This window comes from Electrophorus electricus, chromosome 17 (assembly GCF_013358815.1).
Source record: "Electrophorus electricus isolate fEleEle1 chromosome 17, fEleEle1.pri, whole genome shotgun sequence".
In the NCBI taxonomy this organism is placed as follows: Eukaryota; Metazoa; Chordata; class Actinopteri; order Gymnotiformes; family Gymnotidae; genus Electrophorus; species Electrophorus electricus.
Genome location: NC_049551.1, coordinates 7,856,663 through 7,880,325, shown reverse-complemented (window position 1 = coordinate 7,880,325; position 23,663 = coordinate 7,856,663). Strand labels below are relative to the sequence as shown.

The 23,663-nt window shown below is 46.9% G+C and overlaps 1 protein-coding gene across 1 annotated transcript in view; it reads right to left on the bottom strand.

Annotated features, from left to right (window-relative positions):
• LOC113570017 (roundabout homolog 1-like) overlaps positions 1-23,415 on the bottom strand; it is a 128,294-nt gene extending 104,879 nt beyond the window's left edge. Inside the window, exons 1-2 of the mRNA XM_035535463.1 lie at positions 23,125-23,415; positions 8,967-9,110 (exon numbers count right to left, since the gene is read on the bottom strand). Of these exons, the coding sequence (XP_035391356.1) occupies positions 8,967-9,060 (94 nt within the window). The 5' untranslated portion in view covers positions 9,061-9,110; positions 23,125-23,415. The remainder of the gene's footprint in view (positions 1-8,966; positions 9,111-23,124) is intronic.
• Positions 23,416-23,663: the final 248 nt, after the last annotated feature.

Here is a 23,663-nt window from a genome sequence, read left to right as displayed (position 1 = left end):
TAGACTGGGGAAAAGGAATTTTGTGGGAATAATGAAGGAACTGACACTATGCATTGGGATTCATTCATTCTCTGTTATTGGATTAAGTGGCAGTGATTGCAGGGAAGGGGGCTTGATTCCAGCGTCTGCCTCGAGCAGCTAAGCGTGGTGGGTGAAGGGTCCAGAGGTGTGGCCGTTCACGGAGGAGAAGACCCTGGTGCCCCCCCCAACATACCCTCTTCCAAACCACCTTCCCCCCACCCCACCGAACCAACCAACCTTCCCTCCCAGCTGCAGAGACGCTGATGAGGAACCAGTCCACAGAAAGGCCAAAGGCTGAACATTGATTTCATCCTTATCAATTCAGAGCCTTCATTCCAGGTGCATGCGGCTTTCTGCCGAGCCGATACAAAGGCGGGAGCTGCGAGTGATTGCTAATCAATGATGGGCGCGCTAAGCTGGGCCCCGATCCCCATGCAAACGCAAGAATCGAATCGTTCATTTGTGTGTGTGTGTGTGTGTGTGTGTGTGTGTGTGTAGTGTTGAAGCCTAAGGCTTTGTCTGAAGGACTGAGAGCCATAAGTGAACGCAGAAGAGACATAGACTAATGCGTTCTCCAGTGAAGGGCTCCCCATACCAGATCAAGATGGCAAGAAAAAGCTGCTGCTAGCTGGAGGCAGGAATTTCACAATTCCCAGCATCAAATAGCCACCAACTGTTCTGCCAGCTGAGTTCAGGGCCACTTTGTTCCTTTTTTTTAAGTTCGCAATTCCCGCACTCTCTCCTAAAGCCCAAATCGCCGTACATCCCGAGTGCCGGCAGGACAGATGCACCGGTGCGCTGCATCTCCAGCGGGGTCACATGCGAGGGGACGGCTGAGTGTCTGTCGGTGGGGAAAACGGAGGGGCCGCGGCTTTCCAGGAACGACATGTCACTTACAGGAAGATTAATGACCCAACTTGGTGTGGTTGCGCGTCTGAAAAGCCACAAAGGTCCCCAGCCTCTGCGCCCGTGAGCACGCCGAGATGGAAAAAAAAAAAAACCCAGAGTGCGGATCCGATTCAGGCGGCCAATCAGTGCCACGGGCCGAGGTCCGGTGAGCTGGGGCTTGGCCCTGCCTCCTCTCTCACGTATTGCTGGCCATGCTAGCAAGGGGGCGAGGCAGCAGGAGAACGTGCCTCATGAATATATTCAACGTCTCCCGTGGAGCCTCCTGCAGAGGATGAAAGTGGAAGTGCATGGGAACAAGAGTAGCAGGTGCAGGTTTGGAAGTGTGTGTGTGTTTGTGCGTGTATGTTTATGCATGTGTGTGTATGCGTGTACCACCGCCAATGGTTGGACAATTTGCTCTGCATACAAATGAGATGAGACTGTGGGGAAAATTGACAAATAGGGAAGTAGAGAACAGAGAGAGAGAGAGAGAGAGAGAGAGAGAGAAAAAGAAAGAGCCTGTAAAGAAAAGAAAGGTCTGTGTGCATAGTGGACAAGATAATGACCTCTCAGTCACCATGTCATCCTGACAGGCCTTGGATGTGTGGGAATGTGTTCTTTGTCTTTGTGTTCTGTCAACGCTGTCACTATACCTATCCTATTCCTGTCACCCTGACAGGGCAAATTGTAGACTCAAACATAGCACGTGCAAATCCTCAGCAACAGCACCTGCGTGCGCTGACAGCACAGCAGGGGCTCGCGTGGCTCTCCAGGCTGAGGCAACAGTAATCAGCATACGCCCGGGAAGGAAAGCATACGAGGGTGACAGAGAGCGGCTGCAGACAGACACCAGCGACTGGCAGCCTCGGCAACCGGGCCGCGGCGACACGGCTCACCACCATCCCCTCGTGCCACTCACGACTCCAGCGTACATGTGTATTGTGTGTGTGTGTGGTTTAAGTTTAGACTATGACTTAGGTTTCGTGTCTAACCCTAGGATGCACACACGCAGACACACACACACACGCACACACACCTGCGTGCTCAATCGAACCAGCAGCTTCCCAGCAGCCTATCAGCTCTTAGCCAGGCTACAATGTTCGGTTCTGAGATGTCGCCATGACAACTGGCCGATGAGTGTTTGAGGGCTGGAAATGTGGGGGGCCATCAAGTACAGTTGTTAATGTATCAAAACTAAGCAACCTAACCATGCACACAGCACATTCTCGGGTATGGAGAGGCTCTTTGAGCCAGTCGGTGTGTGGGTGTGTGTGTGTGTGTGTGTGTGTGTGTGTGTGTGTGTGTGTGTGTGTGTGTGTGTGTGTGTGTGTGTGTGTGTGTGTGTGTGTGGAGTGATTGGGTGTGGTGTTCAGTAGCTCATTCAGAAGCTCCACTTTATGGAGCTGGTAGACACCTGTCAGGTAGCTGATGCTCAGAATTTACGATGAACGCGTTGCAGTGTTACAAAGACATGCCCAAACATGTCTGAACGGCTCTTTGTTACTCTTTCTCTTTCGCGGGTGTTGACTTTAATGTTCAGCCTAATGCTCTTCTTTCTCTTTCTAGTTCTCTCTCATTCTCATTCTCTTTTTTCTCTCCTTCTCGTCGGAAGCCCCATCCCTATGAAGTATGAAAAACTCCGATGGCTCCAAGCTAAGACTGACTACACAGACAGAGTTTAGTCTTAGCCTAAACTCGGCCTCGTGTATATTGCTTTTGAAATGGAAATTAACTTAATCTGTGTCTGAAAATCAGTCCACTGATTATTACAAACTAAATCACAGAATACATGTAGCTAACGTGAATAACGAGCCGTCACGGTCCCCTTCGGTAGACGAACCCACCGGTGACAAACAGCACACGGCACAGCCGTGATGTATAAGCTCAGATCTGGATTCCAGCACCCATGTTTTCAGCGGAAAGAAATACTGATACTGCAGCACTTTCAGCTGTGCTACCGCCCCCGCTGACAGGCCGCGTTACCCCTGACCAGAGTTCGGCTTGCACACCGCTGATAAGTGCCTTCCCGTCTGAGAGGAGCACGGATCTTGTCTTATCCGAGCTTGTAAACATAATATGTGATGAGTGCTACTAATTACTTTAGATCTTTGTCACTCTTGTTGTCATTATTCATTTACGGACACGCGCGCACACACACACACACACACACACACACACACACACACACACACACACACACACACACACACACACACTGGGCAATTTCCGCCATCATCCCACTCTTCTGCCCACACTTGCGTGTCCATCTGCTGGGAGCTGCTGCTCCTCAACTCCAGCAGGTTACAGCGCACGCGTGCCGTGAGAAACCCTCTTCATCTCCTTCATCAAGGCACTGAGACAACGGAATAAACCCACTTCACGCATGTTTTCACACAGGTGCAGCGGAACGTCCGACTTCTGAAGAGCCGCTCCGGGCTCGGGGGCAGGTCAGTTCAGTTCGAAACATCTTCCAACCTAACAGATGGTGAGGGCCGTCCTGCACCGCACGTACATGCACATGCGTAGTTTTCTGGAACAACAGAGATGGGGGCTTGTCCGGTTACATCCCACAACAGCACGTGCAGAAGCTGGGAATGGAAGCGGAGCAGGTTGGGTTTATGTGGACTGCGTTGTTTAACTTTCTGGACAAATTCGAGGGTTATCTGAGTGTGCTAATCCAAAGCCATTTCTTTTCAACTCCATTTTGCACATGAACAAGTTCACACACACACACACACACACACATACACACAGCCCTGTTGGTGATATATGCTGCTGGGTGTTCCTGGTTATTGGCGATCGTCATCTCCTTACCAGCTGTGCTAGAGGAAGTGAAAATGCACGACCGAAGCCAGAACTTAAAGCAGCACCAGTCAGCCATGCTAGCGGTGTTAGGTACATCTGCAACAACAATGTTATCTCTGAAGCTCCTCACCCTGGGGTAAATGTGAAGATGATCCCGATTACTGCGGCAGGCCTAGAGGCACCATGGGAAATGAAGTCCGTTCAGTGCACAGGTCTGATCAGATAGAAGACATATCACTCGCGCACTCGCACATAACCCCGGAGTTATCTACACGCGGCCGTATCTCGCGAAGTGCAGTTCATCAGCGCTTGCATTTCCTGCAGCGATTCATGAGAAGCAGCCGCGCAAACTGAGCTCTCGGGAAGCGGACCACCGCGGAGCAGACTGCATGCACGTCCGCAGATCGAAAGAGAGATGATCTCAGAAGCAACGCTGGACCCATTACACGCGTGGACTGCCCCCAGCAGAAAGTGAACTACACAACAGAAATGCTATCAGCAAACTGTTTCACGAGTCTAATTAACACACGTGTTCAGGGGTTGCAGGGAGAAGACACCGATGACACACACAAAATGATCGCAAGGTCAGGTAACTTCGGCAGTAACTCCTACGCCGCCCACATGCACAGTAATGTGATGCTAAGGCGGCTAATTAAAGACATCCGTGCTAACACACAAGCTCTTCATTAAGCACTCCAATAACAACAGCGTATCTGTTACACGGATAATACGTGGTCTGATCTCTTTGCCAGACTAGCCTGCTTCAGCTTAGAGAAATCGAAAGGCATGAACAAAAGTTTTCAGTAAGAACTTAATAAGATATCGACCTCTGTCTGCCAGTCACTGACGCGTGAACAACATTCTCTGGCAGACGTCATTTTAAACCTCTGCTGATAATATCCAAAACATATTGACATCTGAGCACATTCCCAATCTTATAATAGTGCTACTACCCACTTGTATCCATAAAAGGGATTTGAACATCATTAAAAATCAAGTCAAGAGATGTTGTCTCCAGCATGAGAAGCTGCTGACTGTACAAGGGTTAGTAATCACACTGACGTTGCTCACCTTCTACAATACAAATATGCAATCATTTATCGATCATTCTAGCTTAGTGTAATCTCAGTTGTGTTGTGATTCGTTATTCATGTAAAACCAAGAAAGTTTAGAGAGTTTAGGATCAGCTGGAAACTGCCACGCCGTACCTGTTTCAGAATGTCAAAGGATCCACGTCTGCGTAAACGTTAAAGTATTAGCACTAATGCGCTGAAGGTCAGGAGTCAATATCAGCTGTAAGTTGTTAAGAGCCAACACGGTGTTAGAAGCTTACATGTGTTACCACAGCCTGCATCCTTCGAAATGGTCAGTTTAAAACAAAATAAAAGATGTGTGCTCTGACATTTTGGTGTTTCATACATGGATTTGTGGAAACAGATTGGTTTGTCTCCGTTTCTCTCATTAGTATAATCCTGAAGTTTTGTGTTCGTTTCTGATAAATGGCACAAGCAGCGCTTCCTAAGCGGCGCTGAAGTCTGAGCCCTGCCGTAGCCGTAACGGGAACGTTTCAACCACCTTCTTATTTCCATTACTGCTCGAGGCCCCCCTGAAAACTCCAGTCCTCTACCCGGTCCCAGTCTTTTATCTCTCATCACTGTGTCATCGTTGGGATGCTTGCCAAGGTGCGGTTGTGCTGTGCTTCAGAGCAGAATGAACTCAGCCCGGCAGAGGCCAGCCATGTCACCTCATCGGCAGAGCCAGGCTCTTCCCTGCGTTCTCTGGAAAAAACGCGCTTCCTCCTTCGGCCGTGTAAATGACTGATGCTTCAGACGGACACCGCGAGCCGTTAAGGCTTCAAGCGTGTCAGAAAGCCTTAGAAGAGAAAGGTCGGTTGTGCCCACGGAGCTAAAACTGGATCGGACGGTAGATGTGGCAAACAGAAGAGTAAAAGTGAACGTTGTTCAAGTTCACTGGGAAAAGAATAGCTATTGAAAAAAATACAGAACATAGAAGTTAATAAAAGTGAATACTGGCTTGTGGATCGGGTGTCATGTTATAAATCTCTAAAGCAGGAGAGCATTCGGGAGCAAACTGCGGACCTGCTCATTCTCAAACCGTCATCATTTGCAGTGCACGCCATAGATTTTACTGAGACCACAATAAGAGCAATGGTGACTAACATACAAAATCAGTAACCATAAAATGACCTTTTCTTTCCGGTGTAGAAAATATCACGGCAGAGGGCACAGAACAAAAGCTGAATTAGGTCGTATCCTTTCCTCTTTTCTGATGATTTTCAAGAAGCACAGGGAACTGCCAAATGTGAAATGGAGTCAAATACACCTCATTAACATGGCAATCTAGTTATCTGTGCGATGCATCCGTGCTGTGTGGAAACACGGGGTCGACACTCTACAGGGACGTTCGCTGAGCAGCAGGCAAATATACGAAGAAGTATGGCTCGCTCCCAGCCCTTTCTGGTCCTTTCTCTCCTTCGCTATGGCAGGCCATCAGCGCCGAGGGCAGCGACCCTGGATCATTGATCCGGGATCAATTTAGCGGGATTCTTACCTGAGTCTACAAAGGGCTCGATGTTTACAGGTATGTGTCCACATATGCTACTAATTAGTTTTCCTTCTTTGTGATTTTTTTTGGGGGGGTCAGCTGGGGGTGGGGTTGGGTGGTTCATTAATGATGTCACATAGTACTATGCAGGGTGGACAGTGCAGGGCTAAAATCCTGCTGTTATTCTAGGGCAGTATCAAAAATCAGTGTGCCATTTAAAATAATGCATACTCAATAAGTTAGTATGCAAAAGAAGAATGCATTGCATGCAGTATTACTATATTAGTATGCATGCAAAAAAAAAAAACTATGCAGTATAATATAGTAGTTTAGGTGCTTCATACACAATAGGGCATTGATACTTATCTGATGATATTAGAAGTACATTTTTCTTTGGGTTATCACAAAGATATATGCCAGAAAGCTTTATTTTATCATGTTTATCAGGGGTTTTCAAACCTTAAGCATCTCATTGTATGAAGTAATGTAAACAGTAGATCTGAAGAATCAAATCATTTTTCATTACGGAAAATGCAAAACAAGCATGCATCAGTCATAATATCACAGTGTACACATAACTTATGCGTACTCAGGAAACTAGTATGGAAATAAAGAATGCATACTCAGTATGCATGCAATATAAGTGTGCATACAAAATTAAGGTAATAATTATGCTTCGATTACAGTGTGGTCTTGATACATATCACCCAAAAATAAGTATAAAAGATATGTGTGCATAGTTAAACATTGTTTCAAGACAAGCAGGCATTAATCAGCAAATGAACCTGCATACTTATAATAATTATGCATGGTAAAAAACTAGCATTCACAAGAAGAATCGACACTCATAAGTATTAGCATAACTATGAGCATAAGTATGAGATACTAGAGTGCATTTTGCATGTAATTATTAAAAATGTACACATATGTATGTTATATGTCAACAAATCTGCTAAAACTATGAACGAAATCTTGGCAGGTAAATATTGCATTCTAAACTTTATTTATATAAATATTCGGTTTGTCACCAGAGACAGATAAGAACGATCATGTTCCTACTTCAAAAATACAAAAGCAATAACAATATTTGTGCTTGTCTGTAAAAAACAAATACCACTGAAGCACAAGTGGCCTGTCCTGTGTGAGAAATGAAAGCATGGCATGGCTAGTCGAAGCATGGCATCACTTAATACAACGCCCAATGCACTGACCACCCATCACAAATGCATTCCTGACTTTGTGCTCAGCACTCCTAGATTACACATCCTCCCCTCCCTCTCTGCTCCGCCTTATAAATGTGTGCCTTTCCCAATGCCATTCAAGCCCCTTCTCCCAATATGGATGGACTGTTGCCATAAAAAGTACATATTCATTTGATTTATTCAGTTGCCTATTCACACATTTTACTCATGTGCAGTTCACCACGTTATAGAACAGGGCACCGATCCTGAATCCATCAAAAATTACTGCACAAGCCATTATGTCTTTTACCAAATGGACTAAGAGAGACAAGCACATCCATATCTGTTCGGTACAGCAGTGGCAGGCGTGGCCGCTATTGTTGCCCTTCGCAGACGTTGGGTATTGGGATGTGACTGCCCTAAAGCAGCAGGACGACAATTAATGAGCCCAGCAGTGAGCGCTTAGTACAGGAGAAATGAGGCCAGCCTCAAAGGCCTCGAGCAGCAGCGACGTCTCTGTCTCTGTCCAATGGCTGACCTCCGTGTGAGCCAGAGATAAAAGCCCATTCACACTCTCCCTGTGACAGATGCGGTAATTACCTTCATCGTGGAGATGTGCGAGTCCATGTGTGTGTGTGTGTGTGTGTGTGTGTGTGTGTGTATGAGATTGTGTGCCTACTATGCGATATCCTGCCCACTTCTCCCAGTCAATGCTCAGACGTTTTTGGAGTTGGGGTGTGTGTGTGTGTGTGAGTGTGCATGTGTGCACATGTTTGCGTGCGTTCACACCTGCGTGTGATTTTAATTAGCCATTAGCCATAATTTCAGATTTCATTAGGAGAAGCGGCGGCCTGGACCGAGTGGAGCGGTTATCTCTAGGACAGGGTTCATTTGGATGGCACTGCGGCAGGGAACCGGATCTCACGGCTGGCCCTGGCGAGCGACGGCCGTGCCTGTTTGTCCTGTGACGTTGCTGCCAGGACAGCGAGTTGATGCGGGCTGCCAACAGGCCGTGCGCATCCGAGCGATCCCGCTGTCACTTCAGCTCATCCCAGCTCAACATGTCACGGACAAACCCACTGCAGCACCTACTAGATTGGAGGGAAAACGGAGAGAAAACAGGGTGGGGACGGAATGATACGGACGGATTGATCTGGATGGAGCAAGGGGCGGAAAATGAGGCAGGGGTGTTATAACTTTCCCAGGAGCCACAGCTCAGGGAACAAAACCAGACAGGAGCAGCAGAGATAGCAGGCGTGTGATGGGACTGAGGTCTAAATGTAATGAGGCACTGCAGTGGAGAGCCTTACTCTTAATTCAAAAGATCCCTGTCCGTTGGTCCACACGGACGGTACAGTGAAAAAATGGCTGGCGAGAATGTGAATGAGTGTGTGAATCATTTTGCAGTCAAACGAGCATTCTAGCGATCAGGGACCCGGTCTCTGGGACTCTGGGTGTAGGTGTGTGAAGAGACCTTCCTCCGAGTATTCCGGGCTGATTTCTTACCTGCAGCGATGGACTCTTCCGGAGGCTCGGAGCCGGCCAATCCCAGCAGAGCAGAGACGGTGAACAGAGTGATGCCTGACCACGTGACCCGCATGCTGTCTCACTGTGCCAGCATCCCCGTTCACACTGTTTCCCTCTGTGAACCTGCGGATGGGGGGGGGGGGAGAGATCATGCCAATTATAGAAGGTAATCATAAGGGCTCTTTAGCTTGCAAGATCATGCCTGCACAAATGTTTCAAGTGAAACCAACAAGCCAGAACCACACAGATCACCCAACACACGGATGGCCATGGCCTTAAAAACTCAACAAAGCGGTTAGAAGACACGACTGGCCAGAATGCCCGTTGAAGATCAAGCCTCCCTGAAGAACTACAGACATTGTCCTAAGATGAGAGGTCTCTCTGCTGTCTTGCGGTAACTGCTGGGGTGAGATGCCCCTGGCAGACCAGGCTCTGGTCAGTAATTATCTACACACATATTCCAGCAGCTGAAAAACAGAATGGGAAGTCATGACAGCCTGCGTTTGGCTCTACTCATCACGTTCTGGCTGCTGGGCTCCATAAAACCTTTCCTACAGTATTTTAAAGACCCGTGGAGATGAATGACAACTTAATTCTGCTAAAGCGCTCTGAAGGCAATTTTAGAGAGTGAACGTGAATAAGTAGTTAGTGACGGAGAGTCCAGGCAGAGAGCAGACATGTAATAGACAGCAGAGGCAGGAAGATGGATGAGGCATGAAAAGAAGGGCCCACCCATCAGAGTGGAACTGCGCTCTAACGGTTTACCTCCGATCTGATCTGGATCTACTTTCTCTTAGAGCACAAAGGAAGAAACGTGCGCATTCACTTTCTGTCTCTCATAACTAATGTTCATTAGTTTAGCGAATAGACACTGCAGAGACGTCAGACACTTTCACAAACTCACACATAGACACGCAAACACGTAAAGACGCACACACACACACACACACACACACACACACACACACACACACACTCCCTCTTGCAAGTTGACTCTGTCACAGCCCATTCCCCAGTTTAGTAAATTAATTAGTGAGGATCATGTGGCTGAAGTGTGTGTGGCCGCCCTGCCTTGCACAGACCCGCTGATCATGGCCCTGCCGATGAGAGCAGCTCCACTTGGCTTTACTGTTCAGCCATCTGTGAAGCAAAATGCCTGCCTGGCTGGCAGCCTCTCCTATCACCAACCAGAACTCTCCTGTTCCAACACACACAAACACACACACACACACACACACACAGAGGAGCTGCTGGGGGAGCTCCTTTCTTTCAGTAACTTCTTGGAAGGAAATGCAGGCAGCAAGATGTTCGCTAATTTCCCATGACAGCATAAAAAAAAGTAAATCTTTTTGGAACACGAAGAACCATAAGGTATATGTATTTGATTTATGTAAAATCAACATGTACACATCCGACATCTCTTCACTGTAACATTTCCTCATATCCAGTCCTGTTCCTTCAAATCTCTCCGAATGGTAGAAAAAAATCTGGTAAATACGTTACCAAGGCTTAAGAACACACTGAAGACATTGTCAGAATCTGTCTTTCAGAACCATATAGCAGAATAAATGGATTTCCCAATATTTTTCTTTTTTGCATTTATTTTTTTCATTGTCTATACAATATTGAGAACCTTTGTCACATTCAGTAGTATCAAGTGTGGCAGCATCTAACTATGAGTGAAATTTCAAGGAGAGTGTGAAAAACACACTCTCCTTTCCATCGAGCCATGTTATAAATATTCATAAGTATAAAATGTGTATACAATCGGTATACAAATACAAGCATTTCGATCAACTTGGACCCTTACATGGTATGATCTAGTTCTCGGCAGCTCTTTGGATTAGTACTGTACAGCCCTGCACACAAAGCCATGTTTCACTGACTGGTTCATTCTATAAAGTGTGTGTTTGTCAGGAGAATGTCTGAGGTGTCTGTTCAGGCATGTCTGTCTTGCAGAAACAAAACTAATTAAGCCTTCTTGGGAACATGTCTAACTAAAATAATAGCATATATATTTTTAAATATATATGCTTTGCTGTGTTTACTGTAATGTTTGTCTTTAGTTCATTCTGCATTGTTATCATCCCTTTATGTCTGTTACTGTTTAATCGGTGCTCATCCTGGTATGTTTCATGCTGCCATTACACTGTGGCCCCAAGAAATTCTGCTTCACTCAGTGCATGTGTGTGATAGAGAGAGAGAGACTTCTGGCCTTTGACTTCTGGCCCCCACTTTCTTATAAGTCTCAAGGCACAACCAATTGAAAAGGATTCCCAGTTTTCTTTTTAAGGGCCTACCTTCATGGCCCTTATGAGGAACTACAATCCCATACAGGCAGTGTCAAATATTGTGCAACAGAGAATATTTAGGGCTAGGGTCTCTGGGAGCACACTGGTGCTACTGCTACACTCGAGAAGACACTTCACTGTAAAAATCCCACTGGCAATGTAATTTAGCCCAAGACTCAACTGCGAGACCCTGCGTGCTGGTGAAAGACCTGCCCATGATGAATAAGATATGAACTGGTCATCCCAGCAGTAAAACAAAGGTAAACAAGCAAGCAAACGGCATCAGAGCTGAAGCGTCAGACGAGAAGGTGGTGGGTTCGCTGAAGAACATCTAGCCACGCTGCGGACCTAAAGCATCCCATCAAAGGGGTTTCTACATTGGCTCTCCTTTTGAGATAAGGACTAGGCATTCTTCTGTGTCTGGAAAAGCCTCCCAGAAAGTGTGGAAGTAATGTTGGTGTTGTGGGTGTGTGTGTTATGGCTGTGGCAGCACTGTGGGTAATTAGCTCCCAGCAGCACCTGCAGTTAAGGGATGCAGTACACGGGCTGATTAAGCTTCCAAGCTCCTGACTCGGAGAGGAGCTCTCTTTAGTCTCTTAATCCCTTGTTCACTTTCATTTCTACCCCCTCCCCCTCCACCCAACCCCTCCACCCAACCCCCTCCACCCAACCCCCTTTCCTAGAAGTGGCTCGGAGCAGGAGCAGTTAGACTCATGCTTTTGTCTACCAGAGCAAACAACTGCCCATGCTCCACCAGAGGACTGTTTGATGAGACGAATCCCTCCGTGTTCTGAAAAACTCTCAAAAATTCATTTTTTTGTTCACCTAGTACATTTTGGCTACTTCTGCACTGCGGCGATTCGGGAGTTTATGTTCTCTGTGCCGCGTGTCCTCTTCTCAGAGATCAAAGAAGGATGAGTTTTGTTGTAGTTCGCTAGTTTCCGAAAGGGTGGGGGTAGAAACAGAGCTTTAGGGCTGAGAGATGGTGTGGTGTGGGTGCGGTATCAGTTGCTGTTAAAGCTGACAAGACACGGGAGGCCCCGTCTGTCATCAGAAAGCCATAAAACACCATCAGCAAAGGTAACAGTTAATAATTCTCCCCAAGCTTAATGCAGTGTAACATACTGAGATTAGTATGACAGGGTGGATCAATGAACTCATGATGAAAATGTTTTCTTAACACAAACATTAAAAGTGAATTGGTGAAAATGAATATGTATTATCAGTTTAAAGTTACTTTGCATGAAATGAATGAAAAAATTAACAAAGAGGGTTTTGGATTTTTCAATTTTTTTATTTATTTATATATATTTTTTTACCAAACTAGTTGCAAATCCAACCATATCTGTGTCAAGTAGATTTCTGTAAAGCTGCTCTCTGACAGCACATGTTCTAAAAAGCACCATACAAATAAAATTCAATTTGAATTTGAATTTGAATTTATAAAACCTATTTTGGTGCAGTGTAACAACAAAATCCACTGGTAGTTATTTACAAATCTCATAATAAATATTTTGCTAGATCCCCAGTGAGGAGTGCGCTCTGCACACTGAGACTACATTACCCACAACACCTCATTAACATAATGGGATTAACCTTCCAGCACACACAATGAATCATGTCTTATGCACACACACATGGAAGATATATTACTGATAGCATTCAGTCTTATCTCGATGTGCATGTTAACACAGAACTGCGTATCAGAGAGAATTACAATGCGTACGGTGAGATTGAGTGGGCAGAGTTATGGACTGTCATGAAGACAGACTGCGTCCTGTAGGGATGACTAGATATAGTGTCATCAGGACTGTCAACTATCAAAGGCATAGTGTTAGTTTAGAATATGAGGGAAAAATATGAGCATGGTAATATATTTTGATGAAAACTGATGAAATGATGCACTCCAAAAACAACAAAAGAAACCCTTTTGGTAGCGATCGCATTTACAATCTAAAAAACTCATTTCACTGTTACTGACATTTAAAGTGTTAACCCCTGAAAGTGGTGCATAACGCAGCTATTCTGAAGCCATCGTCCGCTTGCATCAGGGGAGAGCCGCATGGCTACAATAAGCTGGCAGTTTCAAATAAACAACATGTAGAATTATTGCAGACCACTTTCAACCAAACGATTAGTGCTTCAGTGCAAAAAAACTGAGAGTTGAAGAAGCAATGCTGGATTCTGGCCACAGTAAGGCCCCCGTGCGACGTAGTCTGGTCCTTCTGCACACTCATCTGCAGAGTCGTTCACCAAAGTGGAGGCTGGCATTCACCTGCAGACACATTAACCAGTCTTTTTGTCTCTTCTGCAGAGCTTTGAAAGTGGCCTTCAGCAAACAGAGAATGGGGTCCAGATAAGGGTAAAGGCGACAGCTGATTAGCCCCTTCAGGCTGTTCTTCTGACAGGAGGAAACTTCGCCTCGCCCCGTTTTAACAGATTGCCAATATGAGAGAGCAGATCTGTGCAGGCGGGAGGAGGTGCAGATCAGAGTGACGCTTCAGACCGTGAAGCATCCGTAAAGCAGCCTTTTCACTTCGTTACTTTCACTTCGTTACTGTTTTACTCTTTCCCTCTCTCGCTCCCTATTTCAGTATCTCACTCTTTCTTTTGGTCTCTTTCTAATTGTCTCTCTCTCTTTCTCTCTCGCTCTGTCCAGCTGTCTCTCTCTTTTAGTCTCTCTCTACTCTCTCGATCTCCCATCCTCTTTCACTTGCAGTCTCACTCTCATTCTCTCTCCCTCCCATTATCTCACGCTCTCTTTCAATCTTTCTGTCATTCTTTTTCATCCTCTTTTTTCTTTATCTCTCTCGTGTGGGGAGCACTCTCCCTCCCTCCCAGGAAGGATAAATCCATAGCATGCAAGACAGATTTAGCAACACCTCTGCAGTATATAAGAAGTGAGAGAGAGCGAGAGATAGAGAGAGAGAGAAAGAGAGATGGGTTCAGCATGATCTGGCCTCAGTGCTCACCACAGCAACAATCCTCAGAACAATCCCCAACATTACTCGGACTGCGATCAATGGCTCTCAGCTTGAAGAGCTGGTAAACAGGAGGCTCTGGCTCAGTAGTGACACTCGCACATGATGCAGTCTGTGGTGCGCTGGGTCTGTGGTAGACTGGGTCTGTGGTGTGCTGGGTCTGTGATGGGCTGTATCTGTGGTGGGCTGGGTCTGTGGTGCGCTGGGTCTGTGATGCGCTGGGTCTGTGGTGGGCTGTGTCTGTGGTGGGCTGGGTCTGTGGTCCGCTGGGTCTGTGGTGGGCTGTGTCTGTGGTGCGCTGGGTCTGTGGTGCGCTGGGTCTGTGGTGGGCTGTGTCTGTGGTGCGCTGGGTCTGTGCTGTGCTGGGTCTGTGGTGGGCTGGGTCTGTGGTGGGCTGTGTCTGTGGTCCACTGGGTCTGTGTTGGGCTGTGTCTGTGGTAGACTGGGTCTGTGGTGGGCTGTGTCTGTGGTGGGCTGGGTCTGTGGTGGGCTGGGTCTGTGGTCCGCTGGGTCTGTGTTGGGCTGTGTCTGTGGTAGACTGGGTCTGTGGTGGGCTGGGTCTGTGGTGGGCTGGGTCTATGGTAGGCTGGGTCTGTGGTGGGCTGTGTCTGTGGTAGGCTGGGTCTGTGGTGGGCTGTGTCTGTGGTGCGCTGGGTCTGTGCTGCGCTGGGTCTGTGGTGGGCTGGGTCTGTGGTGGGCTGTGTCTATGGTAGACTGGGTCTGTGGTGGGCTGTGTCTGTGGTGCGCTGGGTCTGTGGTGCACTGGGTCTGTGGTGGGCTGTGTCTGTGGTGCGCTGGGTCTGTGCTGCACTGGGTCTGTGGTGGGCTGGGTCTGTGGTGGGCTGGGTCTGTGGTGGGCTGTGTCTGTGGTCCGCTGGGTCTGTGTTGGGCTGTGTCTGTGGTAGACTGGGTCTGTGGTGGGCTGTGTCTGTGGTGGGCTGGGTCTGTGGTGGGCTGGGTCTGTGGTCCGCTGGGTCTGTGTTGGGCTGTGTCTGTGGTAGACTGGGTCTGTGGTGGGCTGGGTCTGTGGTGGGCTGTGTCTGTGGTCCGCTGGGTCTGTGGTGGACTGTGTCTGTGGTGGTCTGGGTCTGTGGTGGGTTGGGTCTGTGGTGGGCTGGGTCTATGGTAGGCTGGGTCTGTGGTGGGCTGTGTCTGTGGTGCGCTGGGTCTGTGCTGCGCTGGGTCTGTGGTGGGCTGTGTGTGTGGTCCGCTGGGTCTGTGTTGGGCTGTGTCTGTGGTAGACTGGGTCTGTGGTGGGCTGGGTCTGTGGTGGGCTGTGTCTATGGTAGACTGGGTCTGTGGTGAGCTGGGTCTGTGGTGGGCTGGGTCTGTGGTGAGCTGTGTCTGTGATGGGCTGGGTCTGTGGTGAGCTGGGTCTGTGGTGGGCTGTGTCTATGGTAGACTGGGTCTGTGGTGGGCTGGGTCTGTGGTGAGCTGGGTCTGTGGTAGACTGGGTCTGTGGTGGGCTGGGTCTGTGGTGGGCTGGGTCTGTGGTGAGTTTGTCCCCCACGTGTCCCCCATATTTCTCCTGTCTCTTTAGTTCCAGTTCTGGAAACCTCCTATGGTTCACAGTGACTGCATGTTAATGCAGGACGTATTGTGCTCATTAACAGAATTTTTTACCAAGAGGAGATATTTTCTGTTATTGTCCCACTTATAGTGGTTGTAAAACTGGCTACACCGTTATTTTGCTAATATACTACAACTGTCATTCCATATACATAAGTTAAATAATAATATTTTGATTTAGAGCAGGTATTTTGTTTCTTATTTCTGTTTATTTATTATCGGGTAGTTGTGTCGGACTCTTTAGAGAGCAAATCCACTCCCAAGTGGCTGCAAAAATATTATTAGTTCAATGAACAAGTCCCACAGTTAAACAAGTCCCAACTGTCAATGTAATGTAAACCTGCACCATTTCCCCTTTAAAGGATGTTTTTCTATAGCAGTGAATTTGACAGGCATGACTCCAAGTATGATAGGAGGATGTTTAGGGGCATTGCTGGTAGCAGGGCAGTCAGTCAGGCATTTTCCTTCTCTGTGCACATAGCCCACATGCAGCTGCTTCAGAACGCACTAATATGATTTTCAACTCACTACATAGGAATTCATGCTCGTTAGTCCACAGCCCCCATAGAACAAGCACTTTCATTGTTTCTTTACCACGAACCCTTAGGTGCCTGAGGTCGAGAGCGCACAGCAGACATTATCAGATCCACGCTAAGTGGCACGTTTACCACCCCGCGCCGGCAAAAAAGACCCCTCAACCATCTAAATCAGAGAGGAATATCAAGCGTGTTTGTGGTGCCGTAATGGCCCGCTGATTGGCAGAATTAACTGTCGCGTCAGAGCCAGAGCAGTGTGAAATGGCTTATTACAGCGAGGTAGAGCAGAGGGGCTGAGTGGGACGTGCGTGCTATTGCGTGATTCCAAGGTGAGATGAACCGGGGGACACAACCTGCTGTCTTATGCGGAGCACTGCTGCGCTACTGAGCCTCGTCGGCACTGTCTCGACCATGCAGGAGGGCGGGGGGGTTGTGGTGGGGTGGGAGCAGAGAGGTCACACGCGCACGTATTGAAACACAAAGGCAAAGCCTGGCATATGCAGGCAGGTGTAGGAAAAGGCACACATATACACACACACACACACACACACACACGTAACAATACTGTGTACGCGCACTGCTTTGCAGAGTGATTCTCCACAAGCGAGAACAGGCATGAAATCGAATTTCCTGTCAGGCCTGAAACAAACAGGCAGGCTGCCGTGAATGCAGAACAGTCTCCGAGCTTGTTGCGGAGGATGCCGCCCCGCGGGCCCAGGGTCAAAGAGGCAAAAGGCAAAGATCAGGGGCCACGGCAGTAATGATGGGGACCAGAGGTGAGCTGCATCTTAAACCGAGAATCTCTTCCCCACAGGGACCCCCAGGCTTGCCTTCTGGCCCCGGGGACTGCCCAAGGGCCCTAAGGAGCCGAAGCCCCGCCACAGCGGTGCCAAGTGTGGAAGATAATAGTGGTGAGACATAATAGTGGCAGGACGAGCAGAGGGTGGTACCCTTCTACTCAGGCAGAGGAGAACCGCACAAGAACAAGGGCAGAGAAGGGATGAGGCTGAGGCACCGGCGGAGAGGAAACAATATTAGCCTGTAACCTCAAACAAGAAATGAACGGAGCTTCGATTTCAGCACTGGAGACGCTCATACGAGTCACATTCGCATTTTGCTGCAATCTAGAGAATCCTGCAGAGTCTGCCAGCAATACTGCCCACAGTAGTGTGGTACAATACTACCCACAGTACATACTAACTATTGATCATCTCCCACATCCATTCTTTCCATACACTAAGAACTTGATGTTTTACCATATTAGTCGCATAAGTAATAGAAGGGTTGTACCATCATACTAAAGTTAGTATGAAGAAAAGCCTATAAAAATACAAAAAAAGATCAACTTTGAATGGTTTTAATGTGTGGCTATTACAGACACTCCGGTCAAAGTGATTCCCACACTTCAGGAAGAAGGAGATGCCTGTAGATACTGCTGGTGTAGAAGCTAGTTCTGATCTATTTCTGAAGGGTGTGATTGCCATTCTGCAACATCAAGAGTAACTGAGCAGATAGATGAGTGGGACTCATTCCCCGTGCTCCTTATCCAATCTGACCTCTCCTCCGCTCCTCCTCGGATCAGGCCGCTTACCGGAGGCGGAGATGGGGACTACGAGAGAGACACGCAGGCGGAAGTTAATGGAATGGGGCACGGTGACGAAGACAAAGGATTCAGCTCACGATCCGATCCGCGATCGACTTCAGGAGATCTCACGCGGAGTTGGTAAATGGTAAAACTTTTAGCTGCCTATGTGAGAAACTTTTTAATTCGGTTTATGAGAGCTAGTAAAATCAAGAAATATCAGGCCGGGGGGAGCGAAGCAGCATTCAAACTGGGAGGGACCAACAAAACCAGGGGATTGTGCTTTTTAAAAAAGAAGAAAATAACACTCGCCAGCTTACTCGGTGAAAGCGTAACCCTGTGAAAGGCACCGTGCTTAGTTGCACAGACAGTCGTGCGCGCTCCGCCAGTGAATAATAGCATTTAAGCGCCAGTGACAGCCGGGGAGATAGATGGTGCCATGGCCAGCAGACGCTCCAGTGACATTAGAGGAGCTGATAGAGCATGACAGCGGTTATGAGAGCTTTCAGAGAGACGGAGGGGGTGCGGGCCCACCAGAGAGAGTGATGGACAACAGCGCCCGGGCCGAGGCCTCCGAGAGAACGGGGCTCCACTGGCCGGCCTGACTGATGATGTCTGGCTTGCGCTGCACGCCGGTGATCTCTGACCTCCAGCTGCACTATGGGCAAATGGGTGTGCTGCCATATTAAATCATCGTTCACCACTTGTACCCATGTGTCCCCGCGCATGGGGCTGATATTGCCGCGTGCTCCGTACTGTCCACCATAAAGAGGACTTTTCGGTGCAGTAACTTGGCATACAAATAAAATGTTTGAAACGTAAATGTTTGCCAGTCTTAGGAAGATTACATTTAGCCATTTAAAAATTCTTGAACTACTGTCAATAAACTGCCTGCAAAAAAATAAAAGAGGTGAACTATATTTGCTACAGGTAAATATAAAATCTGCCAGCGTAACCCGCAGGGTCACCTCTGCTCCGACGTGCCTGCAGGACGCATATCTCCAGGTGGATCGGCACTGCCTGGACCCCCCCCACCGAAAGTCTATCCGTCAATGGCACCCTGGCCAGTGGTGCAGAAAGTGTCTCTCTGGTGTGAAATTAAATACGAGGGGATGGTTTGAAGAAACGATCACTTCAATGGAAATTCAATAAAAAGGCACTCGATCAGCAGGGCAAGACATAAAAGGCCCGGCTGTCGTTATGAGACATTAAAGGCCGATGCCAGTAGAATGGCTGTCTGTGGCAGTGATAAGGTGGGATCCCTGCAATGGGTGTCCACCTGCCCCGAACGCCTAAGGGTGACCCAGGGATTTTTGGGGCCATGAATTACGACTTATTTCTTTTGGCCATAAAAGTGACCGGCGTCCATCCATCGGACGCGGGTCATTACCCGGCCCATCCATCGACAGGAACATGTGTACAAACCCAGTGATAAATGGCAAAGAAAGAGCTCCTGGCTGAGAGGCGCTATTGACTGGAAGGAAAAACACAGTGGCTGATTGCGAATGGCAAGAGTCATCTTTTTCTTTCCTAGCCACACAAAAACCACAATGGCATAGGCTCTCTGACATTCTTACTGACTGCACCAGAAGCCAATCGAGCCTGCATCAGCAGTTCTCTAACCATGTTAAAGCCAACAGCGGGCCCGAATCTATTTGTACAGTTCTGCTTTGATTCAGAATATGGACACCTGACAACTCCTTGCTTGAGTGCGTATTGCCGCATTATAAGAGAAATACAAGCAGAGCGAGCCTTCATCCATATTTATATAGTATTTACCTTTGAACACATACACGTACAGTAGGAACCTTTAAAGGGGTAGGAGGTGCTTCCATCATGGGGGGGGGAATTTTGCTGGTGAGAATGTGTGGAATTCAATAAAGGAAGAGAAAGATTATGAACCAAGTCTCAGAGACACGAACACGTAAGTCAGAGTCTGCTCTCTGGGGAAATATCGCACAACTGCTTAAAATATACCAAAGGGATCAGGAGTGCAAAGACACACATTTCTCAGGTACAATCACTCTTACATGCACGCACACACACACACACACACACACACACACACACACACACACACACACACACACACACACACACACCATTTTCTTTCTAATATGATTTTACTGATACGGTTTCAGTAATAGAAACAAATGTAGAAATGGTCATTATTTATCTCATTTCTTGTCTAAGGGTCATTTAGTAACTTCCTTCTCCTTTACTGTAGCATCCGATTATCTGATCGACCAGTCAGAAGGCAGCACCAGCTCTGACCTGCTGAAGCTGAAAATTAGGCATTTGGGCAGCATTGCAGTATAATTGAAAACAGCACATGTACTGACCAGGAGATGAACTTCAGTTTACACTGAAGCCTAACCTTGGTTTCATTACTGGATGCACCATAGCGCATGTGCGGAAAGCGCTGTCATGAAACCATTAGCAATTATTTATCACCTTGCTTGCATTTGTTCTCTTTCTTGTAATACCTGCTCTCTCTTTTTTTTTTTGCATTAGTACTCCACTGCTGTGCTGGTGGCAGGCGATGCTTAAGGCAGGTAATCTGAAAAACCAACATTTATAGCATTTACCTCTGCAGTGAAATATGCATGAGAGTGGGGGCCTGAGACAGCGCCATAGCCCATGTCAGTCAATATTGTAATTAAATGACCAGTCTGAGGCAACACTCTCATCCTCTGTCAATGGCTTCCCCTGCAATCGCACAAGCTCACCTCTTTCAGCAACAAGCAAATCGTATTATACTGCCATCAATAATGCATGCACACATTTTATTGAAATTCAATGTGATTCCTTATTCACACGAAAGGAGAGAGTTTCATATATATCCGCATGTTCAGACGACTGATGTAACCATGCTGGCAGAAAGGCAGATGACCTCTTACAGCTGCCTGTTGCTGCTACTGTGTGTGTGTGTGTGTGTGTGTGTGTGTGTGTGTGCGTGAGAGATTGTACCTGAGTAGTGTGTGTCTTTGCTCTCTTGATCCCTCTGGTATATTTACTCTATTACACGAGGGCTTTTCCCCTTTAATCAAACAATTGCAGGGAAACAAAGCAATGGTGGAGTGAAAAACAACTCCTAGTGCTTTAGGAGTGAGCACTGTAGCCATGTTTTCTTTGAAAAGCAATTTCAACTGTCACTAGATAAATCAGGCCTCTAAGAGGTATGGCTGTGTGATAAAAGGGGACAGGCAAGGTGCTACTCGCTCTCCTATTGACAATTGTTGTGTTGTTTAGAGGTACACATTCAAAATTAGCAAAGATAGGAATGAGGAGAAAGAAAACACACATGCACGCGTGTGCGCACACACACACACACACACACACACATACACACATATCACAGAGAATTAAAGAGCAGAGGAAGCAGATGGCTCTGCTGAATACTAATCAAGTATAGCCTTTGGTGACCACTGGCTTTGCTTTCCGATATGGTCAGACACGGCCAGGCACCCCACACCACACAGCACAGCCGTAGAAATATACAACATAGCATAGCATACCATGTCTATACCAACTGAGAAACAATAAGAACAAATTAATAATAATCAAATCACCTTTTGGGTGGATTTTGTGTAGTCTCCATTATTCTTGATTGTGTGATAGGTTTAGCAAATTCTAATGGCAAGATTATTAGATTAGGCTTTAACCTTTTGAATTTTGCCATTGGATGAATGGCTACACCAATATTAGTGCAAAGAAGGATTTTTCCTCTAATTGAAGAGAGTCCACTGACTGGAATTGGGTATCACAGTCCCTTGATTACATTAAATACAGGCCTTAGGTCAGGCAAAGTAAAACCATCACCACCTCTACAATTATCTGAGACCACAGCCCAAAGGCCAAAAGTGGATTCCTCACATTAATTGTCATTTGCCATTGAAAAGCAGACACGTGCCCATGTCCCATACGAATACATAAACAGCAATAAACTCTGCGCATTCCTTTTCAGCACCATCCATTTTGGACAGCTCCCTTATTTATTGAGAATGACATTTGGAGCAAAATGAAGAGGACGAGACAAGCTGCTCTGGGGGTCTTTGGTTTAACCTCGATGCACACGAGCTCTCTGCACGCAAAGTGCAATATCAGGGTGTGTAATTACCATTGTTTTAATCAAAGTTATTAAAAGCTGAGATAAATTAACGCTGAAATAGTCCGTCTATTTTTACCGTGTGTCGCCCTCTTTCAATCATGCAGTGATTATTAGAGATCGGATTTTGATCAAATGTATTTTAAAGTAGTCTGGGGTATATCAGTATGGTCTGCTTGATTGCGGTTTTGCAAAATGTCCAGAACACAACAAATGTAATAATTTCACAAGCATATCGATACATTCTCAAACCCACAAAGCTATTGCTATGCGATAAACGCAGCGATAAGAGCTAATACATGTGAAAACGCATAAAAAGAATGAAGTGACAGCACTCCCATGGGGGCAGATCAACTCTACGCTCTTTCCGCGGATATAGGCCCCCCCGGAGGAACCCAAAATATAGGCATGTATTACTCAACCACATTTGACCGAAATCGATGGCAAATCAATTTAGTCAAGCAATGAATGGGGGGCGTGCTGACCACAGGTCTTCCTACGTGTTCCACCACACACACACATACACACAAAGAAAGAAAGAGTGAGTGAGAGAGAGAGAGTGAGAGAGAGAGAGAAAGAGGGAGAGAGAGTGAGAGAGCGAGAGAGAGAGAGACACTCCGTCTCCGAAACTGTGACATATGACATATGTAGGATAATGATACATAATGAACTAGAGTTTATTCACAATTTCTAAGTATCTGATATAGAAAAAAAGTGAAAACACTGGCAAGTTGTACTTAATTGCAATGATTCTTTGATTTTGTTAGAATTTTACTGAGCTCCTTAAAGTTCTAATATCATATAAAGCAACATCAGCACCAAGCGCAGTGTCTGTCTAGATCGCTATGTCTTAGTTTCCATACGCCCCACCGCAGACATTACGATTACACGAAGATGTTGTTTTAGCATTTACCAGTGTATTCAATAAACAAAGCGGTGATTATTACTCAGTTTCTAAACTTTTCTCTTCAGCCCTTCCGATTCTAAGACAGTTCTCCTAAACCGCCCAGAACTCCCATGGGACAACGTCAGGATGCGTAGTTAACATTTAACTTGTATAAGGAACTTACCTACTTTGCGCACAGCCTTTTTATCTCAGTGTCCTGTCACTCAGCTCGCTGGAACGAACGCTCTTCCATGCTTGTTGAATCTCTCTGCAACTGTCCCGCCACCAATACCTGTGCGCTAAACGCCCTGCGCAGTTCCACAAGCCACAGTCAAATGTGCAGAAGCGCCTCCGATTCGTAAAGTGCCTTTTAATTCAGAGAGAAAAAAAAAAACCTAAACGCCAAAAGCGGTTCCTCTCTAAAGAATCTAATCCTCCCCCCCAAAGATGGGAATTCAGACTGGTTATCTGTACAATAATGCGGGCAGAGAGCGGATAGGAATACAAATCGCTCAGCGCACTTCTCCTGCGGCATGCCGTCACGATCCTCCGGGTCCTAAAGTTGCGCTAAGGACATTTTCCCTGCAGTTCCAATCCACAGCACTCGTTGCCGGCTAATGCTGTTACAATTAGGGAGCCATATGATAAACCGATAGAATTAACGATTTATCCGAATTCCCTTTTTTATTGCTTTCAAACTATATTGATTATTTTTGAAAGCCT